The 22,867-nt window shown below is 44.3% G+C and overlaps 1 protein-coding gene across 1 annotated transcript in view; it reads right to left on the reverse strand.

Moving 5' to 3' along the window:
* Positions 1-22,867, reverse strand: part of KIF5C (kinesin family member 5C) — a 612,753-nt gene that overhangs the window by 58,302 nt on the left and 531,584 nt on the right. Inside the window, exons 23-25 of the mRNA XM_078681761.1 lie at positions 10,056-10,160; positions 8,177-8,393; positions 3,156-3,273 (exon numbers count right to left, since the gene is read on the reverse strand). Of these exons, the coding sequence (XP_078537887.1) occupies positions 3,164-3,273; positions 8,177-8,393; positions 10,056-10,160 (432 nt within the window). The 3' untranslated portion in view covers positions 3,156-3,163. The remainder of the gene's footprint in view (positions 1-3,155; positions 3,274-8,176; positions 8,394-10,055; positions 10,161-22,867) is intronic.

Raw genomic sequence — 22,867 nt, forward strand, 5'->3', positions numbered from 1 at the left:
AGTAGTTCCACAATAAATTTCTTAATATCACTACCCTCTTTATTTTCTGGAACATTCAAAATTCTTATGTTATTTTTTCTAGCCTGATTTTCAAGAGATTCCATTTTTTCGTTTATGGATTTCCCCTCCTGTCTCAGCGTGTAGATTTCCTTTCTGTTACATTCCACCCTACTGTTCAATTTAGACACTTCTCCTTCTATAGCTGTTACTCTCTCCCCTAGTGCGTTTAGTTTACAATCCAATTTTTCACATACTTCTTGAATTTTGTCTTGTTTCGCCTCGGATATGGCGAATTTGTCCCTCATTTCATTCCATATTTTCTCAAGAATATCATTGGTCTGACTCCTAGGACTTTTAGGACTCGTTGGTCCTTCCTTCTCGATTACTTGTTGCTCTACTACCTCATTGCTACTAAATAGAGTTTCTTCTAAATCTCCATTTTCTTGTGTTGTAACTGAAGTAGCCTTGGTTGTTGGTGCACCTCCTTCAGCCATTTCTTGCTGTTCGGTCTGAGGTCTGGTTGTATCAATTTTTTTGATTTCTACTCCAGCTTTAGTTACCCGGTTTAAGGGGAGATTTGAGTTCAGAATTTTGCTTTGTGGGTTGATGAGAGGCTCCTTTTGTGAGACGTGATTTTCTTCTTCTTCCTGTAATGAACTTTTTTCGAATTTATCCAGTGCTGGTACGGATAAATTTATATCCTCAGCCTCTTTTATTTTTTGTACCTGAACTTTAAAAAAAGTTCTTAAGGAGGGAGTAATTTTTATTTTTTGACTTGTATCAGCTTTATCTCCGGGTAGTTTTAAGAGCTTTTTTGTACGCTCTAGAGATGGTTTTTTTGTCTTCCTTCTTTTAACTTCCCTGGGGGTGATATTTTTAGGATATTGTTCTTGTTTAAGGAAGTTTCTGTTCCTAAGGCAATAGTTTGAAGCCACAGCCACTTCGCTTTTCTCCTCTTTATCCTTCAAAATGTCTGATTTCTTTGTATCATCCCTCTTTTGGGGAATTCGTGTTTTGGTTTCTATTTCCTTTTCATTACTCAGATCTTTCCCTCTAAGTTTACCCTCCTCCTCCTGTACCTTTTTATTCATGTGAGTCTTAAAGCTGAACACAGCTTTTTTTTGGTGTTTTATGGCTATGCTGATTTTTAATTTCACTTTTTCCTGCGTCTCTCTTGTCTCTCTTGTCTCTCCTGTCTCTCCTGTCTCCTCAGTCTCCTCAGTCTGACTTAGATTTTTAGTCTGACTGTTTATTTCATTTGCCCACACGTTTTTCCACACATTTTCTTGGGTCTCAATACCACATGAAACCACTCTCTGCACTCTCTGCTCCCCCTCGTTACAGCCGTTACCTGTACTGCTGCTGATGCTGTCTCTACCGCTGATACCCCGGAACAGGAAGCCCAGCCTTCCACACGCCCTCCTGTGCGCCGCTTTCGCCTTCACTGCTTCAGCCCAGACGCCGACAAGGCTCACGTTGTATTCCGGGACGTTTCTCTTTACCCCTGCCGAAGTCACAGCATTTCCAACGGGCTCCGCCACCAACTCTTCCCGAAACAGGTAACTGACCATTGAACCAATCTCGTGAAACAAAACGCTGAGGTTGCAAGCTAAAAACCACGAAATTAAGAGTCTCTGTCCGTGATATTGTTGGTTTTTTTTCTGCTTGTATTCCGTATTCCGTATTCCGTCTTCTTATGGCACTTCTCTCCGCATTCCTCCGTATTGGTTACTCCGCTTTTAGAAATATTTACTCAATTTCATGAGTCATATACGCCGCTCCAACTATGACGACGATTACGCCTTGTAATCTGTGTCCCAGGTCTTTTGTGAGGAGCGCTCCGACTGAGCGTCTCACTCAGCCGCCATCTTCCCCCTCCGATCAAGGTTTCAGTGTTAAAAAAAATGAACCATTTAACTTTTATTTTTTAAGAGTAAGCAGTGGTCTCTTGGATCACTGCCTACTCTTTAAAAAAATATATATATATATATATATATTTTTTTTTTTTACATTCTCATCTTTGCGATTGGTTTACCACCTCGGAGTTCATAACCAAAAGAACATATGCAGAACTCTGCACACAGTCTACGTTTTAGCTGTCAATGTGTGATTGGCAAGGTTGAGTGGATGGAAAATCGGGAGGATCTACTACAAAATGCCCCGCCAAATCTATGGTTCTCCCACCCATTTCAGTGGTGGGTGAACTATTGGGTTTTCATCAGCAGAGCCTCAGCCTGCACCAGCAGTGGAAATCATTGACCTGGCTGCCTGGACCCTGCTGGGCAACAAGGAAAAAGTGACTGTTCCTTCAATTTAAGATAGTGTAATGGCCACTGTTTATTCCTTCCCAGGAATGAATATATTTAAAGGTCTCCATTTGAGAGGTAAAAAACGACATGTGAATCAGGGACATTTGCTTCTGCTTTTCAGAAACAAACTGATGTTCTTTGGGGTTTGTAGCTGCAAATCAAAAGAGAATGCGAAACAGGCTGCTTCCACATGACAGCCTGCTCAGCTTCCAACAGCAATGAAAGTGCATCTGAGGTACCGGCGGACGCACTTTCTGTATAAACGGCCCCACAAGCCGAGTGGGGTGTGTGTGTGGGGAGGTGGGGGTGCTGTTCAGGGGAGCAGAGGTCAGAACCTCTGACTAACTGCTGGGCTAGCTTACTAATTGTCTGTGTAAATGACCCCTCCTTTGTCTGATTACAACAATGTTGGCTAAAACTAAAGTTGTCCTCTGATTTTTTTTGACCGGATTACATTATTTTGAAATTAATAACATGGTATTTACAGGGGTTGGGGAGTTGGAATAATATTGAGCTTTTCAACTGACAACATCAAAACGAACACAGTAGGAATCTTGTCATATATAAGTCGTGCAATTTCTTAAATATATCAATATTTCTGGAATCTGAACATGAATTCGAGTTTTGTGCCGTGTGGCATGTCATGACCCATTCTGTAGTCTGCTGTTTAGACAGAGTGAGAACAGTGCTGAGTAGCTGACGTCTGAGGAACAAAATGGGTCTTCCATATCATAAGATGACAGGTTGTGGGGTTTAATCCCTTCATCAGATCAGACTGCGCGGACTCTTCCTACCGCTAATGCATTATGATGGACTTGGCCACGTACAGAATTTGAAAGCACTTACTTCTGGTTTTATTTAAGGTTCTGGTAGTAGGTGGAGTGTGATGAACCTCCTCCTCCTCGAAGGGAATGGATTGTTGTTGGGGATGATGCTGGGTAATGTCCAGGGCGGATGGGCTTTGCTGTGGAGGGAAATCGAACACAAACGAGGGATTACAAAAAAGTTACCTGAAAACACTTACTCACTCCCAATTATCAACTCGTACTCGTTGAAACAAAAATGTGCACAATCAATACTGTTGAAAAATGTTACAATCCTGTCAAAGAACTCTGATGCTTTGAAAGTTGTCAAGGCAGATCTAATGCGCCTTGCCCCATGCTGTTTGAGGAAAGGGATCAGCCATTGCTTTCATGCCGGTTTGCTATGTGAACATACGAGCATGGTGACCCTCATTACAAGATTGCCAAATCAGGGGCAAATGAGTTTTGCAACTGATGCGGCATTACAAGTTCTCCAAAATACGTTTCCTGTACAGATTTGGCTCGGTCATACCTGAAGAAAACAGTCAAGAAAGAGGGAACATGTGAGTTAAGTGGGTGTTCAAATTCTATACCCCTCATTATCCCTTTTTCTGAATTTACAAAACTCTAATAGGGCTGTCATTTTGCAAAGACGGGAAAGTTGATTTAGGGCCATTCGTAAAATTAATTATGGATTAAAAGTGAATTACTGGGATTTTTTTCACATTGGGGTTCTGAGTGACATCATAGGTAACTCGCGCTTTGCTCTCGTTGTTTATTTAATGTCACTCAGAACCGCTTGGTGAAAAACATCCCGTATAATTCACGGTTACCCATCTATAATTCTAAACTTTGACATTGCTAGTCCTATTTGCCTTTGTTGATCCATCTAAAGAAGGTCATCGCACTTTCTTGTGGAGCCAAGCACAAGAATCACCTGAAAAAATCAACAAAAGTAAATCCATAAAAGAGTCAAATTTGCAATTTTTCCTTAACAGATGTCCACCGAATTGCGCAGGCCTTAAACTACGGCTGTGAAGCACAAATCAAATTTCAAGAAAGTGAAACCAACATCTCAAAGCCATCAGTTGGTTGTTAGGATGGTCATCGCCGTCAATTGGCTTTCATGAAGGTCATTCCAGCCCACAGAGCATATCCAATCCTATGAAAAAACCCTGGCTTTTGTGACAAAAAGTAGCCACAGGAGGATGGTCTTTGTTTCCTAAATAGTAAAGTATTCCCAGTCTAGAGAACAGAAGAGGGTTAAGTAGGCCATGGAGTATCCCCCTCCATCACAGCCAAGTTATGCCTCATAACTAGCTCTGCTGGTTAGCTGCAGTTGATTTAGTTGCTTTCTCCCTATTGAGGGCCATGCATTGGATTATGTAGCTCGAGGATATTTCTTATTTAGCCAGGCACTGACCATAGATTGCCATGAGAATAATGGCAAGTGCTTTACATTTCACTTAAGATGCAGAAGGCATCTATGCATCTCAAACTAAATGGGAAGATATGCTCCTTTTTGCATCCTGCTTATAACTAGAACCATGTATTCTGTTGATGTTGTGATTACAGGTACATGGGCTCAAAAATGTAGCATTACAGAAGTCTAACTTAGAACCTATATAATCGCCTTTGATGCCTCAAGTTTCTCTTATAAATTGTAATCTTCTCAGTAGTTCCAAAAGGCAGTTAATAAGCAATCTGGCTTGGTTCATCTGCTTTTTGAAAAACATGTTTTTCTTGACATGAGCCCCTGGGCTTTTACGTTGTTTACAATTGGTATACGAGAGTTTCAAATAAGCATGCTATCGAAGGTCCTTCATGTTATCGAGTATTTGGAGACCGGTCCTGTTTAGAACCAAGAACTGTGGTACCCTGCGAAAGGACCAATTAATACCTTCCTTCACTTGCCAAAAGCCAAAAACATCTAATATTGCCTAACTAAAATGAATTGAGAGGGCGTGGCACATTTGATGTACTTTGTTCTTTTGACATCATCCACATTTATAGCACCCAGCTGTAAGAACTCTCTTTGTCAACTACAGTTCCTATGTAAGAGGGTAGAAATTGTGGCTATGTGATTAGTCAGGCAAGGCTATGAATAGGCCAAGGCATCAGCAAGCAAATTTGAATCTCTAGTTCTAATTGAAGGCTACCAAGTGAGGTAAAATGGTGGCTAAAAAGTGGAAATTATTCCAAAGGGAATGGTGGTGTGGGTTGTACCACCAAGTTCCCCTAAATGTTTAGGTCAAGGCAAACAGAAACAGAAACATACAAGGATAACTGGACAGCAAGTTCATGCCGAATTTCAGTGCACAGCACTGAGCTCAGGTAAGTACATAAAAGGTTTTGTTTCATTATGTGGTTGTATGGGTAAGAACAATCAAATCTCAGACTCTAGCAGAAAACACTACAGAATTCTTCTCATCCTCATAATACCATTTCCTTAATGGGTAAAACAATTCTGCATGCCTCTGAGATCCTAACACACCCACAGTAATACGTAAGTGTGCACACTCATACAGTTTGCTGCACTTCTAAATGCACCTATTCACTCTTAACTGTCCATATCAGGCAAATATTTATCCCTTCACATTAATATTCACGATAAAGGTATTCCTCCTATTATCAAATCAGCTCACTGAATTATTCCATCTACTTTGAAAAACAGAAGTAAGTCTGTGCCTTTCAAAACACACAGGTCCTAGTAGTCCCATTCTACAGCCCAAAATGAGAACTACTCATTCACCCCACAACTAACATTAACTGTATCTATTACAAAATCATCACACTAAATTGAATTGCTATGAATGCCAGATCTGTCCAACAGCCTCCACTAAAAAGGCCAACCTTGTTAGAACATGTCTTGGGTGTGTTCCTCATCAGTGTAGCATGGTTTCCCACACTTTCTCTTCATCATTTAACAGTCTAGCTCCATAATGCTTCTCTATCTTAAACAATGACAGATTCCACAAAAATTTAAGAAATTAGCTAGTATACCCAGAGATAATAGAATGTGCACAACCTCTCTCATATCTTTCAAATTATTAATACAAAATCATCTACTTTCATAGTATCCATAGTCCACGAAACCATACTACTGCCTTCATGGAACAGAACTACAATGCCAATTAAATATCTCTTGCAACTCTAGCAAGTTCTAAGTCTTTTCTACACTAATATAATTCTGCACATTATCCAGCCTCATACAACTTGTCTCTTTTCTCAAATACATTAAAAGGTAGCAACCTCAACCTCATTAATTTCCCCAAGCTAACGCCTTCCACCCGGACACTCCAATAAACAGACTGGTCCGATCACTATTACACCATTTCACATCCCAATTCTAGAACTTTTCAATTAAGGTCATCTCCTACAACTAAAGCATTCCAGATAATACTAAAATATCACTCTATTCAATAACCATTACTGGAACAAAAACCTACAGCAAAAACTTGAACTGTTCTTTCCTTCAGTGAAGATTATAGAAATCACTACAATGAGAAAGCTACATAGAAACTAGTGTTTATCACTCATAAATCCATCAAGGAAAAACATTCCACTACTCATTACACAAATCTAAGGATAAACACAAGAATCAGAACGAAAACACAGAAACCTCGGAGGAAGTTTAAAACACCTGAAACTTTACAAGTTCTAAAATCTCAAAGAAACATTCAGAAAGATCTAGTTCTCCCCACCAAACTGGATTATTTAAAAAATCAAATCAACAAAACCTCAAACCATCCAAGAATTCTATTTGAAGCTATTTATACCTGCATCCATCCAACACAAAAGCAAATTATTCAAAGCTCTAATATGATTTGCACCAACATATCCTACTTCATCTCTAAGAAGAACTAAAACATGTATTTCAATCTACTCCCTTTGGGATACCAGAAAGGAAAAATCTAAACAGTAATTGTTGAAACTATTTAAAATCCAAGCAAATTGGTAGGCATGCCAACAATCCACCTAACACATTATATATGCTGACAATGCTTTCTCAGGTAAACTGATGAACATTTGCGGAGCAACTAGCCCTGCCCTCTTATTCTCATTATCAGCAATTCCTCCTTTGAAGAAGTTGTGTTTCTTTCAACTCTAACCCTAGAGACTTCTGAAACGTAAAGCCAGTCGCCAAGGCAGATTACTGACCATGTGTCTCAATTTACAAAACGAGATTGTGCTTGCTGAAGGAAATTTCCAAGTTGGGGAAATTTACTTTTCTCTCAGTCCCTAATCCAAACCATCAGACACATCTTTTAGGATTGTAATGGGTTTAGAAGGAAATGCAAGATAAGTATATATCTTTTTATTTCTCTCGTGCAATTATGAGGCGAACCACTAATAACGAAGCTAATAACATTGTCAAGGTAGCTCATTTAAAATGTCCAGACTGAAATCATTCCAATTCTATTACCTTGGCATCACAAACAAAGTTCTCTTACAGCTATGACCCTGTGTTACGAAATATTACAAAACCTTTCTTGAAATATTCTGGGTACATATTTTTGTCAATGTTTACAAGCAAAATGCATTTGAAATCTAGAGAATAAATCTATAAATAAGCATGGATGATCACACAATTTTTTTTCATATTAAATCTTCAATTAATACTTGTTTGTCGCACAAACAGCAAGGCGCACGTTGCACAAAAGAGCTTTAATGTGGATTGTACTAGGAGTTTAGGCTGCGTGATTTAGCTCAGAATAAAATTGGACACAACGTATCAGAATTTATTTGAAATAGTAATACATGTTCCCTCTAATCATTGTCCATTCTGGGCCGCATTCCATAAAGTGTCCCACAGACAGTTTTTTTTTATATGTTTGCTCTATTGTTTTCAAGAAGTTTTTGTAGTCCTTCGCCTTTTTCTATGGTATCAATCAATCACTGTTGACTTATGCTTTTAGGTTATTCCAGTCTAGGTATTAATTATGAAGTAAGACTATACATTTCAACAACTATGAAGTAATAGAATAGTTCACTTAATACTCTACTTAAATTGTTTACTACACAGCTTCATAGAGATCATTAAGAGTCATACAATCTCCTTACCAATCTGAGCTGTGTGCGCTCTCCGTGCCATGTTCTTGGCTCTGACAGCCTCTTTGATACGGTCCACTTCCTGCTGGTATCGTTTCCTGTCACGCATGGCATTTTCCTTGGCTTCCTTCAGTGCACTCTCCAGGGCCTTAACTCTCTCAGCCGTAGCCCTGAGACGCTTTTCCAATTTAGGAAGTTCACAGCGAAGATCTGCGTTGTCGCGGACCAACTATAGTGTTAAAATCACACCACAGGTTAGCCCACCAAAAATACATTATTTAAGTCTAATTTTTCAAAAAATTATATTTTAAACTCAGGGATGCGGTAAATAGTCCATCATATTTCACAATGTGGTGCATATAATTTTATTGGGAATAGTGGGCTCCTCTAAGCTTTGAAAATCATGGCTGAGATTCCATTTTGGCTTATAAATAACCTCTGTATCCCAAATCATTGAAAGAATCTACAAAACCATTGTTTATAGAAATGATTATTGGAAAAAAACTTTGATATTTAAAACTTTACACATATGAATTTCCTTTTTTTTTTAACTTGCCAAAGCGTTTCATGAGCGATAAGTAAAATCCCTAAATGACAACTGCATCGTATAAAGCCGAGTACAATGGAATAATGCTATATTGTTTCGTTTTTAAAAACTGTAACTGAGTTTAATTTAATTGAGACATATTTGTGCATTTCTCTATTAAGGCATCGTTAAGTGTAGACAAACGTAGACCTAATTCGAAAATATGTCATGATACACAACAATATGGATATCTAACAATAATAAAATAATAACATCATTTGTAAAGCGTTTGGTTACACCGCAACAGTGTGTCCCCGCGCCGGACCATAGATCAGACTAGAAAGAGAAAACAGTAGAAGAAAGATAAGGGGGCAGAAGACAGTGGACCTAGTTAAAATTGAACTTCATTGCTAAAAAGCCATGTCTTCAGTTTCTTCCTAAAGTCAGATTCAGAGAGGGAATCCCTAAGGACCCGGGAAAGGGAGTTCCATAATTTAGTTGCTATATAGGCAAAAGATTTTGCTCCCATTCTCGCCTTCCTGATCTTGGGTATAGTTGCCAGATTCGCGTCCGAGGTTCCGGATACGGACATAGGTTTGAACCTATGTCCCTTATTTAAAATGCCAACACATGGCACTCAGAGCGGTTTATGCTATAAAATACAGTACATAAACATATAGTCACACAAACAAGTTTACATTTATCATAATTTTTTATGCAATTATGATGACTACAACAAATTTAATAACTAAAATTCAGAATTCAACACCGAGTTCTTCCCAAGGATTGAGACACAAATTCGACGGAAATACGAATTACATTTTAGCAACTTCTTTTGAAGACATTGAATTGTGCTGTAAAATGTGCGAAAGACTAATTCACCTGCTTGAAATACTACTCAAAGACATTTTCAACTTCCTATAGAGATAATCTTTGAGACTGTTTACCACCCACCGCTCTACAACAAGTGAGTTCATTTCCAAGTATTTCATAAACTTTGAGCCCCCAACTCCTCTTAAAAATGTAACATTTCAGAAAAATTATTTTCAGACAGAAGTGTATATAAAATGTTTTACATCTTTGGGGAATGGCACATTCAGTTTGGGACCTATTTGGTTGGCCTAACCAGCCCAGAGTTAAAAAAATGCCACATAGCCAGGGCCTAAAATCATAGGAATTCAGGGGAATCAGTCACGGCAAATAAAGTGATTTTCCTATAGTGAGCGGTAGAAACCGTTTACACGGTATGAATGTCCATTTGTTTTTAAGGCATAATAGTGAGGATATCTGCAGGCAGGGGGAAACAAATGACTTGTTACAATATAGGGTAAATTAGTAAACGTGCGAATGCAAAATCCAACTCACCTGTTTGTGAACTTTTGTAAGTTGCTCCAGGTTGTTCTCAAGAAAGGAAATCTTCTGCTTCTGAGCAGCACTCCCCCCTCCTTCGTCATTGTCAAGCTCAACGCTCTGTAGAAATATCAAATTAGTTCAACATTTATTATGAGTTAAGCATTGATTTTTTCCGAACACGAACAGATTTCTATGGTTGCATATTCTGTGATATATTTTTCAAATCTATCCAAATTAAGCTCTGAAAATCTGTAGTAACGCAGAACAGATTTACTCATTATACATACACCAGCAAGTACACATTTTGTATTTTTCATAGACCAATTTGCAGGCTGCATCTTTGATAGTGATCTACGATTTCCTCAAATGAATGTCAATGGCCCCATGCACAACCCTGGATACAGATGTTTGCTGTCCACAGGATTGCTGTAGGCAACCACAGCACAACACATACAACTGAATCCTATTGTACACATAGAAAGCAGAAGTCACCTATATATTACAAATGGGACGTGGCTGGACATGATTTGTTACTTTCTTGTATTCCCTATTTTAGGTCTGGGTACCCCAGGGAAAGCAGGTGCTTAGATACCTACCAGAGGAGGCAACCTACAGCTCCCCCGCCAGATGGCAGTAGCACTACAAATGTATGTGCATTTGCAACCTAACTCGAGAAATACACCAAACACATCAGAAACATACAGATGTTCCCAGATAGTGCAAACCGAAGCAAACCAAGGTAGGATATAGATAGTGGAAGCTACACATATTCTAGAATTTGCAAATCAGTATAACATAAATCTTTGTGGAGGCTAGCCACATAGTTTAGGTGCACCTTATTCTGTAATTATTTTATTTAGCTTTCTACTCCAGCTACGTTCGCGTTCTCTCTCTAATTTCTCCCAAAATACTATTGTCGATCCTACATACGCACGTTTTCAGTTTGCAAAAACAAATTAATTGCATTACGTAAACATACATTGTTCTATTCAGTAGAACCAGAGTTCTGTGCACTGGGAAAACCTAGGAAGAGGAAATAGAAGATCTAAGACGTGCAACATGTTGTCAAAGGTTGTAGTTACAAGAAAGTGACCAGTAGTGGACTTCATATGCCCTGTGTACAGTGTATCAGTGGAAACTGCACAGGGCTCAATTTGTAAAAGAATAAGTGCCGGGCCCCAAAGCTTTTCTCAGAAATCCACTCCTCATGCTGCTGAATGTCGGGGTCACCAAATGAGAAAGCTGTCTTCTGAATTCCAACTCATTTTATTTATTTATTTATTTATTGAGTTTTCTATAGCACAAACAAGACCCCAGAGGGTATCAGAGCGCTTTACATTTAGGTTTGTTGCGTTACAAGATACATCAGTTACAAGAGCAAAGTAAGGTACAGTAAACAAAGACAATGTTGCGAGAATTTGCAGGATAGAGGGGAGGAAGGAGCCATCCCAGGGAGACGAGGAGGAACTGTGTCCAATGTCCGGCTGGGTAGGTGACGGTCGAGGGAGAAACCAGGGCCAATCTCCTCTATAGCTGTCTAGCAGCTCCACCGGGCATCAGCAATGTTGCACAGGTAAAGCGTTCAGGAAAAACAGTTTTGATTTGAATGATTTGAAAAGGTTTATATAGCACTGGCTTTGCCACTTTCTCCCACCATCCTGCAGTTCCTGTCTCTTTATCTCCCTCCTGCAGATTATTCTTAGTCTATCCTTAACCCTTTGTATTCCTGTCTCTCTATTCCTCCTTCATTCTTCCTTTTGTGTGTTTCTCTCTCTTGCTAAGTCAAGGTCTGATGATGAAAAAGGAGTCCCAGTCCCCAAAAATGAGTGTGGATAGGCCCTTCAAAGCTGCCTCAAATGAAGCACTGTTGAGCACCCCTTGATTGTGAATGTCCCCTCCCCCCTCCACCCCAAGTGGCAAAACCCCACTAAAATCTTTAATCGTGTACATTAAGTACTATCTACATAGACCACAGAGAATCTTGGAAGTTAAGACGAGGCTGGCAATAAAGTCAAAGATATATCGTACAGTAAGGCAAGATTTTATTGGCTTCCATGTTCTTTCTGGTTTCATTCACAGTTGCCTCAGGGTACCTTATATTTCATGCTCATATCCACGAACATAAAAAAATAAACTTGTTATGTTGATACTAGATTTGCTGGGATGGTTTGTGGAGAGGGAGCGGCTTTGATTTTCGTGTGTCCACAGGTAGAGATGGCAGTTGTTTCCAAGAGAGACCTGGTGTGGGTCCCCTATGACTCCGTGTCACAAGGGATGCAATGGTACAGCCCAGGGATTCAATTAATGGGTGATATATTGTGGAGATTGTGGTCCTGGTTCACTGCAGGTAAAGAAATTGGGTTCAATCACTGTGATAAAATAGTTTATAAAAAGAAGGCCCGGGAGAGGAGCGAATGGAGCATTGTGTCCTAATAATCTGGCAATCCTACCACTTATGAAAAATCTGCACTTTAGGACAGTGGGGAAACCCTTTCTTTATTTAGTGAATCATTCCAGGAAGCATCTGTCTCGCTTAAGCCAGCTTCCAACCAGACCCTCCAGCTTTTCGCGATTTTGCGTTTTGCAAAATGAACGTAAAATTGTCACGCATGATATCCGCGAATTTGCAGACATTCAGCAATAAACATAACCTTCCAGTATGTGTGCCCAGTGGCAAAGGTCAAGGGAGTGTGCTGTAAATCTGTCTGCCCATTTGAATATTGTATTTTTTTTTTAAAGTTGCTGTCTAAAAGTATTTTAACTCTTCAAACTCCATTTATTTAAACTCAAACTGACCTGCAGTAGTTGATATTTTTTTTATCTCAGAGTGATAAATGAATATTGTCCCTTTTTTACTGTAAAGAGGTTTCCTCCCTAACAGGTTACGATTTCTGACCCGTGCTGGATACAGATAGGAACCATGGGCCTGATTACAAGTAGGCCCTGACAGATGCGATAATTACCACAGCCAATAAAATCATTCTCTGATGTACTCAGAATTTATCTGATGGGTTAATCATCACCTATCCAAACTTTTTGGGGAATGGGGAATAACGTGGATTTTGGTGTAACCAAAGTAAAATCTGCATATTGCAATACATATTGGGCCCTTTCCCCTTGTTAAAATCTGGCTGCTTTGTCCTGATAATGTTTAAAAAAACAAATCCTGTCTTTGTCGCACCTCCAAATTACTGGGTGTGATAAACATTAAAGCACTTGTAATTGGATCACAGTTTAACAAATCATTTGTAGTCATGTCCTATGTGTCTTACGAAACAATGGGCATGTAAGATAATACTTCAGTGATGTTTTCCAATGGAGGTTTTCCAGTGGGCGAATATTTTGGGAGTGTCCCACAGGCATGTGTGATTGTCATGATATATTCGTATTTGTATTCCAAGAGCACAGAGTACGTGGTGCCAGGGTCCTTTCAAACGTCCATTTGTGTGGGCAATGGGCTTACGGCTTCCTGAAGATGAGGAGGGTAGGGCAGCCATGGAGGTTGTCTGCCAGGGTGGCTGCCCCTTTCTGCTAGGTTCAGGATTAAAGCTGTATCAAGATGGAGCAATTGGGCTACTGGAAGCAGGATGACTACTACACCCTTCGCAGCTTCTTATGGTGGTCATGAGTGACTTGTACTAAGTAGCTTCAGTAGGCTTAAGTTTGTGTCTTCAGCACAGAAGGCACACTGTTGGTTCATGGGCGATGCAGGCGGCACTCGGCTCCATCAGTTGGCAGATGCAAGTTTGAAGGGGTGGGGCATTGAGAACTTTCCAGCCCCTCCTGACCAAAAGCATCTTTCAGTAAACATTTGTGTAAAGTCCACTCAGTGGCGTAACGAAACTTGAGGGGGCCACCCTGCAAAGCCCAATGAGGGCCCCCGCCCCCCCAGCGGGCCGGCCCACCACCTACTACTTTTCCCCACCAATAAAAATAAGCAGTCACCTAAAGCCGTACTTTCAGCACTTATCTGTGCATACTTCGAACAACAAATAGAAATAGGATGTGCTTTAATTGTGTTCTAGGGCTGCCTGAATGATCCATGACTGATAATTAAAGAGAACAAAGACAGAAAAGTCACATTACAAATTAATACATATATTTTTATTTATAACCCTATTTAGTATCAAGACAAGGTCTTTCAGGGTCTTTAAAGAACACATGGCTGGCATTTTTCGATTGGCAACCCTACTTTATATTCCTTTTCATGAAATGCATTCTCCCACTACAGCAGTAAATGTATATTTCAACTGTAAGGAATAGGCAGAGTGGGGGCCCTCTGTTTCTTGGTCACAGCATGCCTAGGCTTTCGGGTGTCAACCTCAGGCCCATGGTTTGTGCTGCTTGCATTCTCTAGTTATGCCTTACTGGCCTACACTCTCCTATTCCCACCTACCTTGTTGAGGCTACCCTGGTTGAACAGATACTGTATCTTTCATGTTCTTCCACGGTATTACCCTGCATATGTCTCAGAAAGCAACATGTCTATCTCTCTTTATCTCTCTCCCCCCTCTCCCTCTCTCCCACCCCTCTCTCTCTCTCAGTCTCAACTCCCCTCTCTCCCCTCTCTCTTTCTGCTCCTCCTATCATGGTATCACCTTGCCTGTGTTACCCCATCTTACTCTGGATTGCTTGCTGGCCTGTATGTCTACATGTAGAGGCCCCCTGTTCTAACCACATTAAATACCGTCCTTACCAATGGATTGCGGAGTCTTACTGTCTCCCAAAGCGACTTCTTGTACTTTACTGCCTCCGGTTATAAAGGTACATATTGTCTCAGTGACTCCTGGTGTCATCCAGCGTGCCCTTAAGTATTCATAGTTTGGCAACTCACTGGGACAGAAAGTAAGCCTGGCACCAAAATAAAAGTGGCCCTCATAAGCAAATCAGACAGCTAAAAGAGCGGCCCATTTGCAAATAGGGGTAATTTTTATCTTATCAAGACATGCTATATATGTAGGCTGTGGGATTTTAGGTTTAAACCAATAATAACTGATAAAACCCCACTGAAAGAAAAATAGTGCTCACTGGTGAAAACATATAAACACTGAAAAAACACCTGGACAACCACAAACTAAATGCCATTCAAAGAAAGGTAAAAGAGAGTGAAAGTCATTTTTTTCTTCCTGAAGGGGTCAATACAATGTAACTTTGTTATACAAGTAGCAGTGAGAAAGACTTGCTAACATTATTCTGCTTGAGTTTTGTTCTTTAGGGATGCCACTAAAATATTGTTTCTTCTTCCATTTGCTTTTTCAGTTTTGTGGCCTTTGGTCTAAAGATGTAGGGTTTAGTTTCATGTTTTAGGTCTAGTTTAATTATTTTATAAACGCTAGAGAATCAGGAAATATCAAACTCGTATTTGATATTTTGGCTGTATTTGATTCTTTCACCGATAGGTAAAATGGCTGGTTTCATAAAAATCTTTCCTAATGTGTCATCACATTTACCCACAGAGAATGGGTAAAAACCCTTGTTAGACCCGACACCTTTTGGCGTGGTTCTTCCCCCATCTTTTGGCCTCTGACTCATGTGTTTTGATGCTGTGCTGGATTTTGTTTTTGCTGATTTAGATGCTTTGGACACTCTGCCCCTGCTGATCAATGTCAGAGTGTAAGTGCTCCCTCTGTAAATTGTCATATTAATTGAATATACCTGATTGGCATATTTGTATCACCATGGAGTCCCTAGTAAAGTGCACTGTGTGTGCCAGGGCTGGTGATGACAGATGCTACTAGTGGGCCTGCAGCGCAGATTGCGCCACCCACATGAGTAGCTTTAAAATGGTGACTCAGGCCTGCCAACGCAGGGCCTGTGTGCAGTCAGAGACTGCCTGTCCCCCTGGCCAGTGTCTCCACTGGCTGAGCCTAACCCTTCTGTCTGTGCACATCAGTCAACCCTATGGAAGGCTCAAGGCACCCCCCTGGGCAGGGTGCAGTGTATGGATAAGGTAGAGCATGTACTAGTGCAGGTCACATGCTCTGGTAGTGGGCTGCAGCCATTTTATGTGCTCACTGCTGTAAGGCTATCTTGCTCCATAGAGTAACATGGAGGAGGCTGGGCCCATGTGATACCAGCCTATCTTCCCATAGGAACAAGATGGGACATAAGTGAAAGATATCCCTGAACTCAGAATTTAATGACACATCTTTTAGTGAAGGGTGTTTTTAAATCCTGTAATGGAGAATAGCACTTTTAGAGAGTGGCTGTTCTCTTGTCCAAACCTTTCTGTGTGCCTGGGTTTGTGGAATGCCTGGGTGTGACAGGGGGGCTGCAGAGCCCCCGGAGGAGAGGGTCGGAGCCAGCCCGGGGATGAAAGGGCACATCTGCTGCCCGGGAGGTGGGAGGAAGAAAGGCCTGATAAGTGCTGGGCTGTGCCTGCCTGCCTCCCCCATGCTAGCTCCCTCCTGCCGGCCAACTGACACCTCTGGCCCTGAAGCTGACAGGAAGAAGAAAACCAGAGACACCTCAGTGCTCCGCAACCCCCAGAACTGGTTTAGACTGGACCCAGGGCCTCCTTGCACAAAGACTTCAAAGGACTTCAAAGACATTGAGGGGTATAAGGAAAGGACCCCTGACTACAGAAGATTAGATTCTGAAATTCTACAAGCAAGAAGGAACCTCGGCTGTAAGGAGGACGGCTGGAGAACTAAAGGAAGATTGCCTTGCTGTGTGCTCTAAGGGCTGACCTGTTCTGCTGTCTAATTGGAAGCTGAGGAGGAGAAAGGGACTTTGCTGTGTGCTGTGACCCTACCTACTTGAACCTGCCAAGACTCTGCTACGTGCTGTGTCTACAACTGAATCTCCAAGGGCCTGAGAAGAGCTGGCTCCCTGTCTGCAACCCAGGAACATAAAGGTTGCCCAAGGACCACAAGAATCTGCTGCGCCCTCCTGAAGCTGCTGTGTGGCGAAGAGATCGGGAACCCCTGTAGGTTGCCTGCTCAGCGCACGGGCTACCCTCTCATCGGCTTGAGGGCGCTGCGCTGACCCAGCCTGCTGCGTGGCCAAGATCGACGTGTGTGGTGCAGATCAGAGACTTGTGAACCTCTCCAGCGCAAGGAGCGCTGAACAACAATTGCTGGCCGTGTCACCGTCGCAGCCCGGGGTCAGTAACCCCCGTGGAAGGGCCCCGCATCTCTCCGGCGTTTGCGTGTGGGAGAATGAGCCCGCCGCGCTCTGATTGGGTGAGAGAGCCAAGCCCCCTCACCAGAGTCGCGACGGGATTGGTCCTTGCAGCGGAGCATCATCAGCGAGGCCGCGCTGCCATTGGTTGGCGGCCTCGCGCTCAGAGGGGCTCGTCTGAAGAGCCGCGACGGGATTGGCTGCCTCGACTGAAGCTGCCGAGGAGCCGAGAGATCACCGGGATCACCGCCGGGACCGGGGAAGACGGACCAGACCTCGCCGAGGGATCTTGCCGAGTGCTCCAGCCCCCGGCCTGCCGTCTCTGCTCCCCGCTGCTCTCTGACGGACCAAGAGCGGGCGGAGAGCGTCCTGAGACTGGCCGGGCTGGAGCGCTAGTGAGCGTTCACCCGCGAGGTGCGCCTGGGGGCCCAAAACAACACCGAGTACAGGGAAAGGAGTCCCCCTTCCCCCAGCATCCGGGTGAGACGCGCAGGAAGCGCTTAGAGTCCCTGACGCCAGGGGCTCGTTGTCGTGGCTTATTTTTAACGCTGGCATTGTTTACCCTGCTCGTTTGGAGAGCGCTTTGATTATGAATCAGTGGCCATATTTTTAACTACTGGTTAAAGAGACTAGAGACTATTTGCTTTTTATAGGAACTTCCTAATAAGTGCATCCATTAAGAATTAAGTGCAACATTTTTCTAATGAAGTGTTTATCGTGCAACTGCTTGATTTACCTTGCTGAAACTAGATAAAGTTATATTTTATATATACTTACCTGTGTGGTCTCAGTTTGAGGTGGATTGGGGATTATTGTTGTGTTAAGTGCAAATGTTATCCACATTGCCTCTGTTTAGCCTAGACTGCTCGCGCCATGCTACCTAGAGGGTGAGCAGGGGTTATCTCAGAGGGTTATTCCTTCACCCTGACTAGAAGCAAGGGTCCCTACTTGGTCTAAGGTACTTACCTCTGCCAACTAGAGACCCCGGGTTCTAACATTGGTGGCAGCGGTGGGATTTTGAACTAATAATTGCACTTGACCTGCAGTGATTTCTTGTACATCACTAGTCTAGTTTAGCAGAACAGGTTGCGCAAGATTTTTTTTTCTTTTTGGTGAAACCTTTTTAGTTGAAAAGGTTAGGAAGCATCATGTCTCGGAAAGCGCCAAGCGTGAATGGAGAGGTGGAAGTGGAATTTGAAATCCAGGAGTTGTTAACCTATAGCAAGGAGCAACTGAGAAAAGTCTGCAAACAGGTTGAATGCCCAGTAAGGGGCGGCGCAAACAAGGAAGAGCTACGGACAGCTCTGAGGGCCTGGTGGGAGGCCAAACATGGTGTTCCAGAAGTCACTACTGGAGAGGGAGGCACACAGGAGAATGCGTTTGTGTCCAGTGAATTGCCAGTGACGAGGCAAGCGCCTAGGCCCAGCAGCAACCACTCCGGTAGGGTTATTTCCGCAGAGGAAATAGAGGAGAATGAGAGAGCTAGGGCCCATGAGATTGAGCTTTTTAAGCTCAGAGCACAAGCAGAGGCGGAGGATAGAAGAACCGCTTTCGCTTTGGAGGAGAGGAAACTCCAATTGGCTCATGAGTTGAGCATGAAGGAATTGGCCCTCAAATTTAAAGAGGGGGTGTCCAGTTCTAATGGTGGCAGCGCACAACCAGTACAGGCGGGTAAAGTATACATACCAAAGGATCTGGTACAGAATTATCAGAGGGGTGAGGATATTTATGCGTGGTTCAGAGCGTATGAACTTGCCTTAAAGATGAATGAAGTGCCTGAGAAGAATTGGGGAGCAGGATTGTGGAAGCCTTTTGAGGCCTCTGGGAGGGATGTTTTGGCACCCCTGGAAGCAGAGGATGCTTTATCCTACTCCGCCATGAAGGAGGCTTTGTGCCTCAGGTATGGGCTCACTGCTGAACAGTACCGCCAGAAGTTTAGGAACTTCAAGAAGCTTGATTCAAGTACTTGGGTGGAGTGTGTGAGTATGTACACGCGTGCACTGGAAGGTTGGATGATGGGCAGCAAAGTTACTGATTATGTGGGGTTGTGTCACTTGATTAGTAGGGAGCACTTAAGTAGTTTATGTGTCCCAGAGCTGCGCCAGCATCTTTTGGATAGCAAGTTAACTGATCCCAGTGAGCTTGCTAAAGAGGCGGACCGGTGGACTAGCACCAGGGTCCACAAGGGGGTGGTAAGTACCCCAGCCAAAGGTGGACAGGGTCCCCAGCAGAAAAGTGGGGGGGACATGGGTAATCAAAAGGAGTCTTCTAAAGGGCCCCAAAGTAGTTCCCAGGAGAAGGTGTCTCAACCCCCCAAGCCTAAGAAGTCCTGGCCCCATAAGGGCCCGCAGGACAAAAAGACCCTTACTTGCTATTCATGTAGGGAGGTGGGGCACATTGCTCCAAGCTGTCCAAAGAAGAAATCAGCACCCACGGGTGCTCCAGCTCCAGCCCCGGCGTTCGCCAGTGTAGCTTTGGGAGGGGATTTGATTTCTAGTGGGGAGAAGGGGTTAGCATTGATGACCCTTGTCTCTCTAGGAGACCAAGAGATGGCCCAGGAAACCTTGCTGCCCCAAAACACTAAGAAATACGGGCAGAAGGTGACCATCAATGGACAGGAGGTGGAGGCTCTGAGAGACACAGGGGCCAGTGTGACATCTGTCAGGTGTCGGTGGGTGTCTGAAGAGCAAATTGTTCCCAAGGTACTCCGGCCAGTGGTGTCATCTGACAGTTCAGTGCGCTACTGCAAGTTGGCAAAGGTTCCATTTGAATGGGGAGGAGTCTCCAGTATTTTGGAAATTGTTGTAAGTGATGCCTTGCCTGTAGATTGTCTATTAGGTAATGACCTGGAGAGCTCCCCATGGAAAGAGGTGGAGCACCGGACTCACTTGGAGATGTTGGGTTTGCCTGCGTGGATCTGTGTGTCCACCCGTGCAATGACAGCCAGAGAGGGCGGTCTAGCAGAGCTGGAGCCTGGAACAATGGCCCAGGAACCTGCCAAGAGAAGAAGGGGTAGAGGGCGCGGGAAACCGCCCCCCACTGTTCCCACGGTCCAGGTGGAAGCAGACCCGGAAGGGGATGCCCTGGAACCTACAGGGGAGCAGGTGGCCGAACTAGGGGAATTGCCTGAGCTGTCCCAGTGGCAGCAAGAGGGTGGTCCCTCCAGGGAGGAATTCTGCCAGGCTCAGAAGGAGTGCCCTTCTCTCATTGGTGTGCGGCAGCAGGCTGCAGACCAGGCAGCAGGCCTGGGGTCCAAGGAGCATTTGATCTACTGGGAGGATGACTTACTTTATAGTGAGCCTAAGTTCGCTGAGCCCGGTGCAGCCCGTGTGCTGGTAGTACCGGAGCGCTTCAGGAACTTCCTACTGGGTCTGGCTCATGACGTGCCTCTCGCAGGATATCTGGGGCAAGACAAGACCTATCACAGGCTTGTCACCCATTTCTACTGGCCCCAGATGAAGACGCACGTCTCTGCCTTTTGTAAATCTTGCCAGACTTGTCAGGCCAGTGGCAAGAGCGGAGGGAAGCGTGTGGCCCCCCTCCAACCCTTTCCCGTGGTGAGCACCCCTTTTGAGCGGGTGGGCATTGACATCGTGGGGCCCCTGGATCCCAAGACAGCCCTAGGCAACAGGTTTATCCTGGTCTTGGTGGACCATGCCACTCGGTACCCGGAAGCCATCCCGCTCCGGACAGTCACTGCCCCAGTGGTGGGCCGTGCCCTGATGGGGATCTTTTCCCGTGTGGGATTTCCCCGGGAGGTCGTCTCAGACAGAGGGACAAACTTCATTTCTAGTTATATGAAGTCCCTGTGGAGTGAGTGTGGGGTGACATACAAATTCACCACTCCTTACCACCCTCAAGGAAATGGTTTGGTTGAGAGATTCAACCGCACATTGAAGGGCATGATTATGGGCCTGGAAGAGCCCATGAGGCGGAAATGGGATGTCTTGTTGCCATGCCTGTTGTTTGCCTACAGGGAGGTGCCTCAGAAATCCTTAGGGTTCAGTCCCTTTGAGTTGCTGTATGGCCACCCTGTCAGAGGGCCTCTTACTCTGGTGAAAGAGGGGTGGGAGAAATCCCGTGGGAAAACCCCTCAGGATGTGTTCAGCTATGTGCTGGCCATTCGCAACCAGACCAAGCGCTTCAGGAAGCTCGCTCAAGAGAACCTGGAGGCTAGCCAGGAGGAAATGAAGAGGTGGTATGACCAGAACACTTCTCTGGTTGAGTTCCAACCTGGGCAGAAAGTGTGGGTGATGGCGCCAGTGGAGCCTTGTGCGCTCCGTGACAAGTGGTCTGGGCCATATGAGGTGGTGGAGCGCAAGAGCGAGGTTACCTATTTGGTTAACCTGAAGACTCCCAGGCAGCCCCTGAGAGTGCTACATGTGAACCGCCTCAAGCCCCACTTTGAGAGGACTGAAGTGACTATGCTTATGGCTACAGATGCTGGAGGGGAGGAGGATAGTGATCCTCTCCCTGACCTCCTGGCAGTCAAGGAGCAAGATGGGTCAGTGGATGGTGTGGTCCTCTCCCCCACCCTGACTCCAGAGCAGCAGGAGGACTGTCGCCAAGTCTTGGGTCAGTTCGCCTCCCTGTTCTCCCTGACCCCAGGTGTCACCAAGTGGTGCGTCCACGACGTGGACACTGGAGACAGTCTGCCTGTGAAACAGAAACTCTACAGAGTGGCTGACAAGGTCAAAGCCAGCATCAAGGAAGAAGTTTCCAAGATGTTGACGCTAGGGGTTATTGAGCCCTCCAGCAGCCCCTGGGCTAGCCCAGTGGTCTTAGTGCCTAAGAAAGCTGCTACACCCAGTGGCACCCCGGAACTTCGGTTCTTCGTGGACTACCGTGGGCTCAATGCGGTCACCAAGACTGACGGGCACCCCATCCCCAGAGCTGATGAGCTGGTGGATCGGTTGGGAGCTGCCCAGTACCTGAGTACTTTTGATTTGACTTCAGGGTACTGGCAGATTGCCTTAACTGACGGGGCAAAAGAGAGGTCAGCATTTTCCACACCCGAGGGGCACTTCCAGTTCCGTGTCATGCCATTTGGGTTGAAAAATGCCCCCGCCACATTTCAGAGATTGGTCAACCAGGTACTGGCGGGGCTGGAGCAATTCAGCGCAGCCTACCTGGATGACATTGCTGTGTTCAGCTCCACTTGGGAGGAACACCTGCAACACCTCACTGAAGTGTTGAAGGCTATGCAGAAGGCAGGCCTCACTATCAAGGCCAGTAAATGCCAGATAGGGCAGGGATCGGTGGTGTACTTGGGACACCAGGTGGGGAGCGGCCAGGTGGCGCCCCTACAGGCAAAGATTGATACCATTCTGGCTTGGGAGCCCCCCAAGACCCAGACTGAGGTGAGAGCCTTTCTAGGTCTCACCGGGTATTACAGACGGTTTGTCAAAGGTTATGGCACCATTGTGGCCCCTTTGACAGAGCTGACATCTAGGAATCAGCCCAGAAAAGTGAATTGACTGAGGCCTGTCAAACTGCTTTTGACACCCTCAAAACTGCCATGTGCACAGCACCGGTGCTTAAGGCACCTGACTTTTCCAGTGAGTTCATTGTGCAAACTGACGCTTCAGAGCAAGGCGTGGGAGCAGTGCTCTCACAGATCAATGAGGAGGGAGGAGATCAACCAGTGGCTTTCATTAGCCGGAGGCTAATCCCCAGGGAACAGAAATGGAGTGCCATTGAAA

Source organism: Lissotriton helveticus, chromosome 3_1 (assembly GCF_964261635.1).
Source record: "Lissotriton helveticus chromosome 3_1, aLisHel1.1, whole genome shotgun sequence".
Taxonomy (NCBI): Eukaryota; Metazoa; Chordata; class Amphibia; order Caudata; family Salamandridae; genus Lissotriton; species Lissotriton helveticus.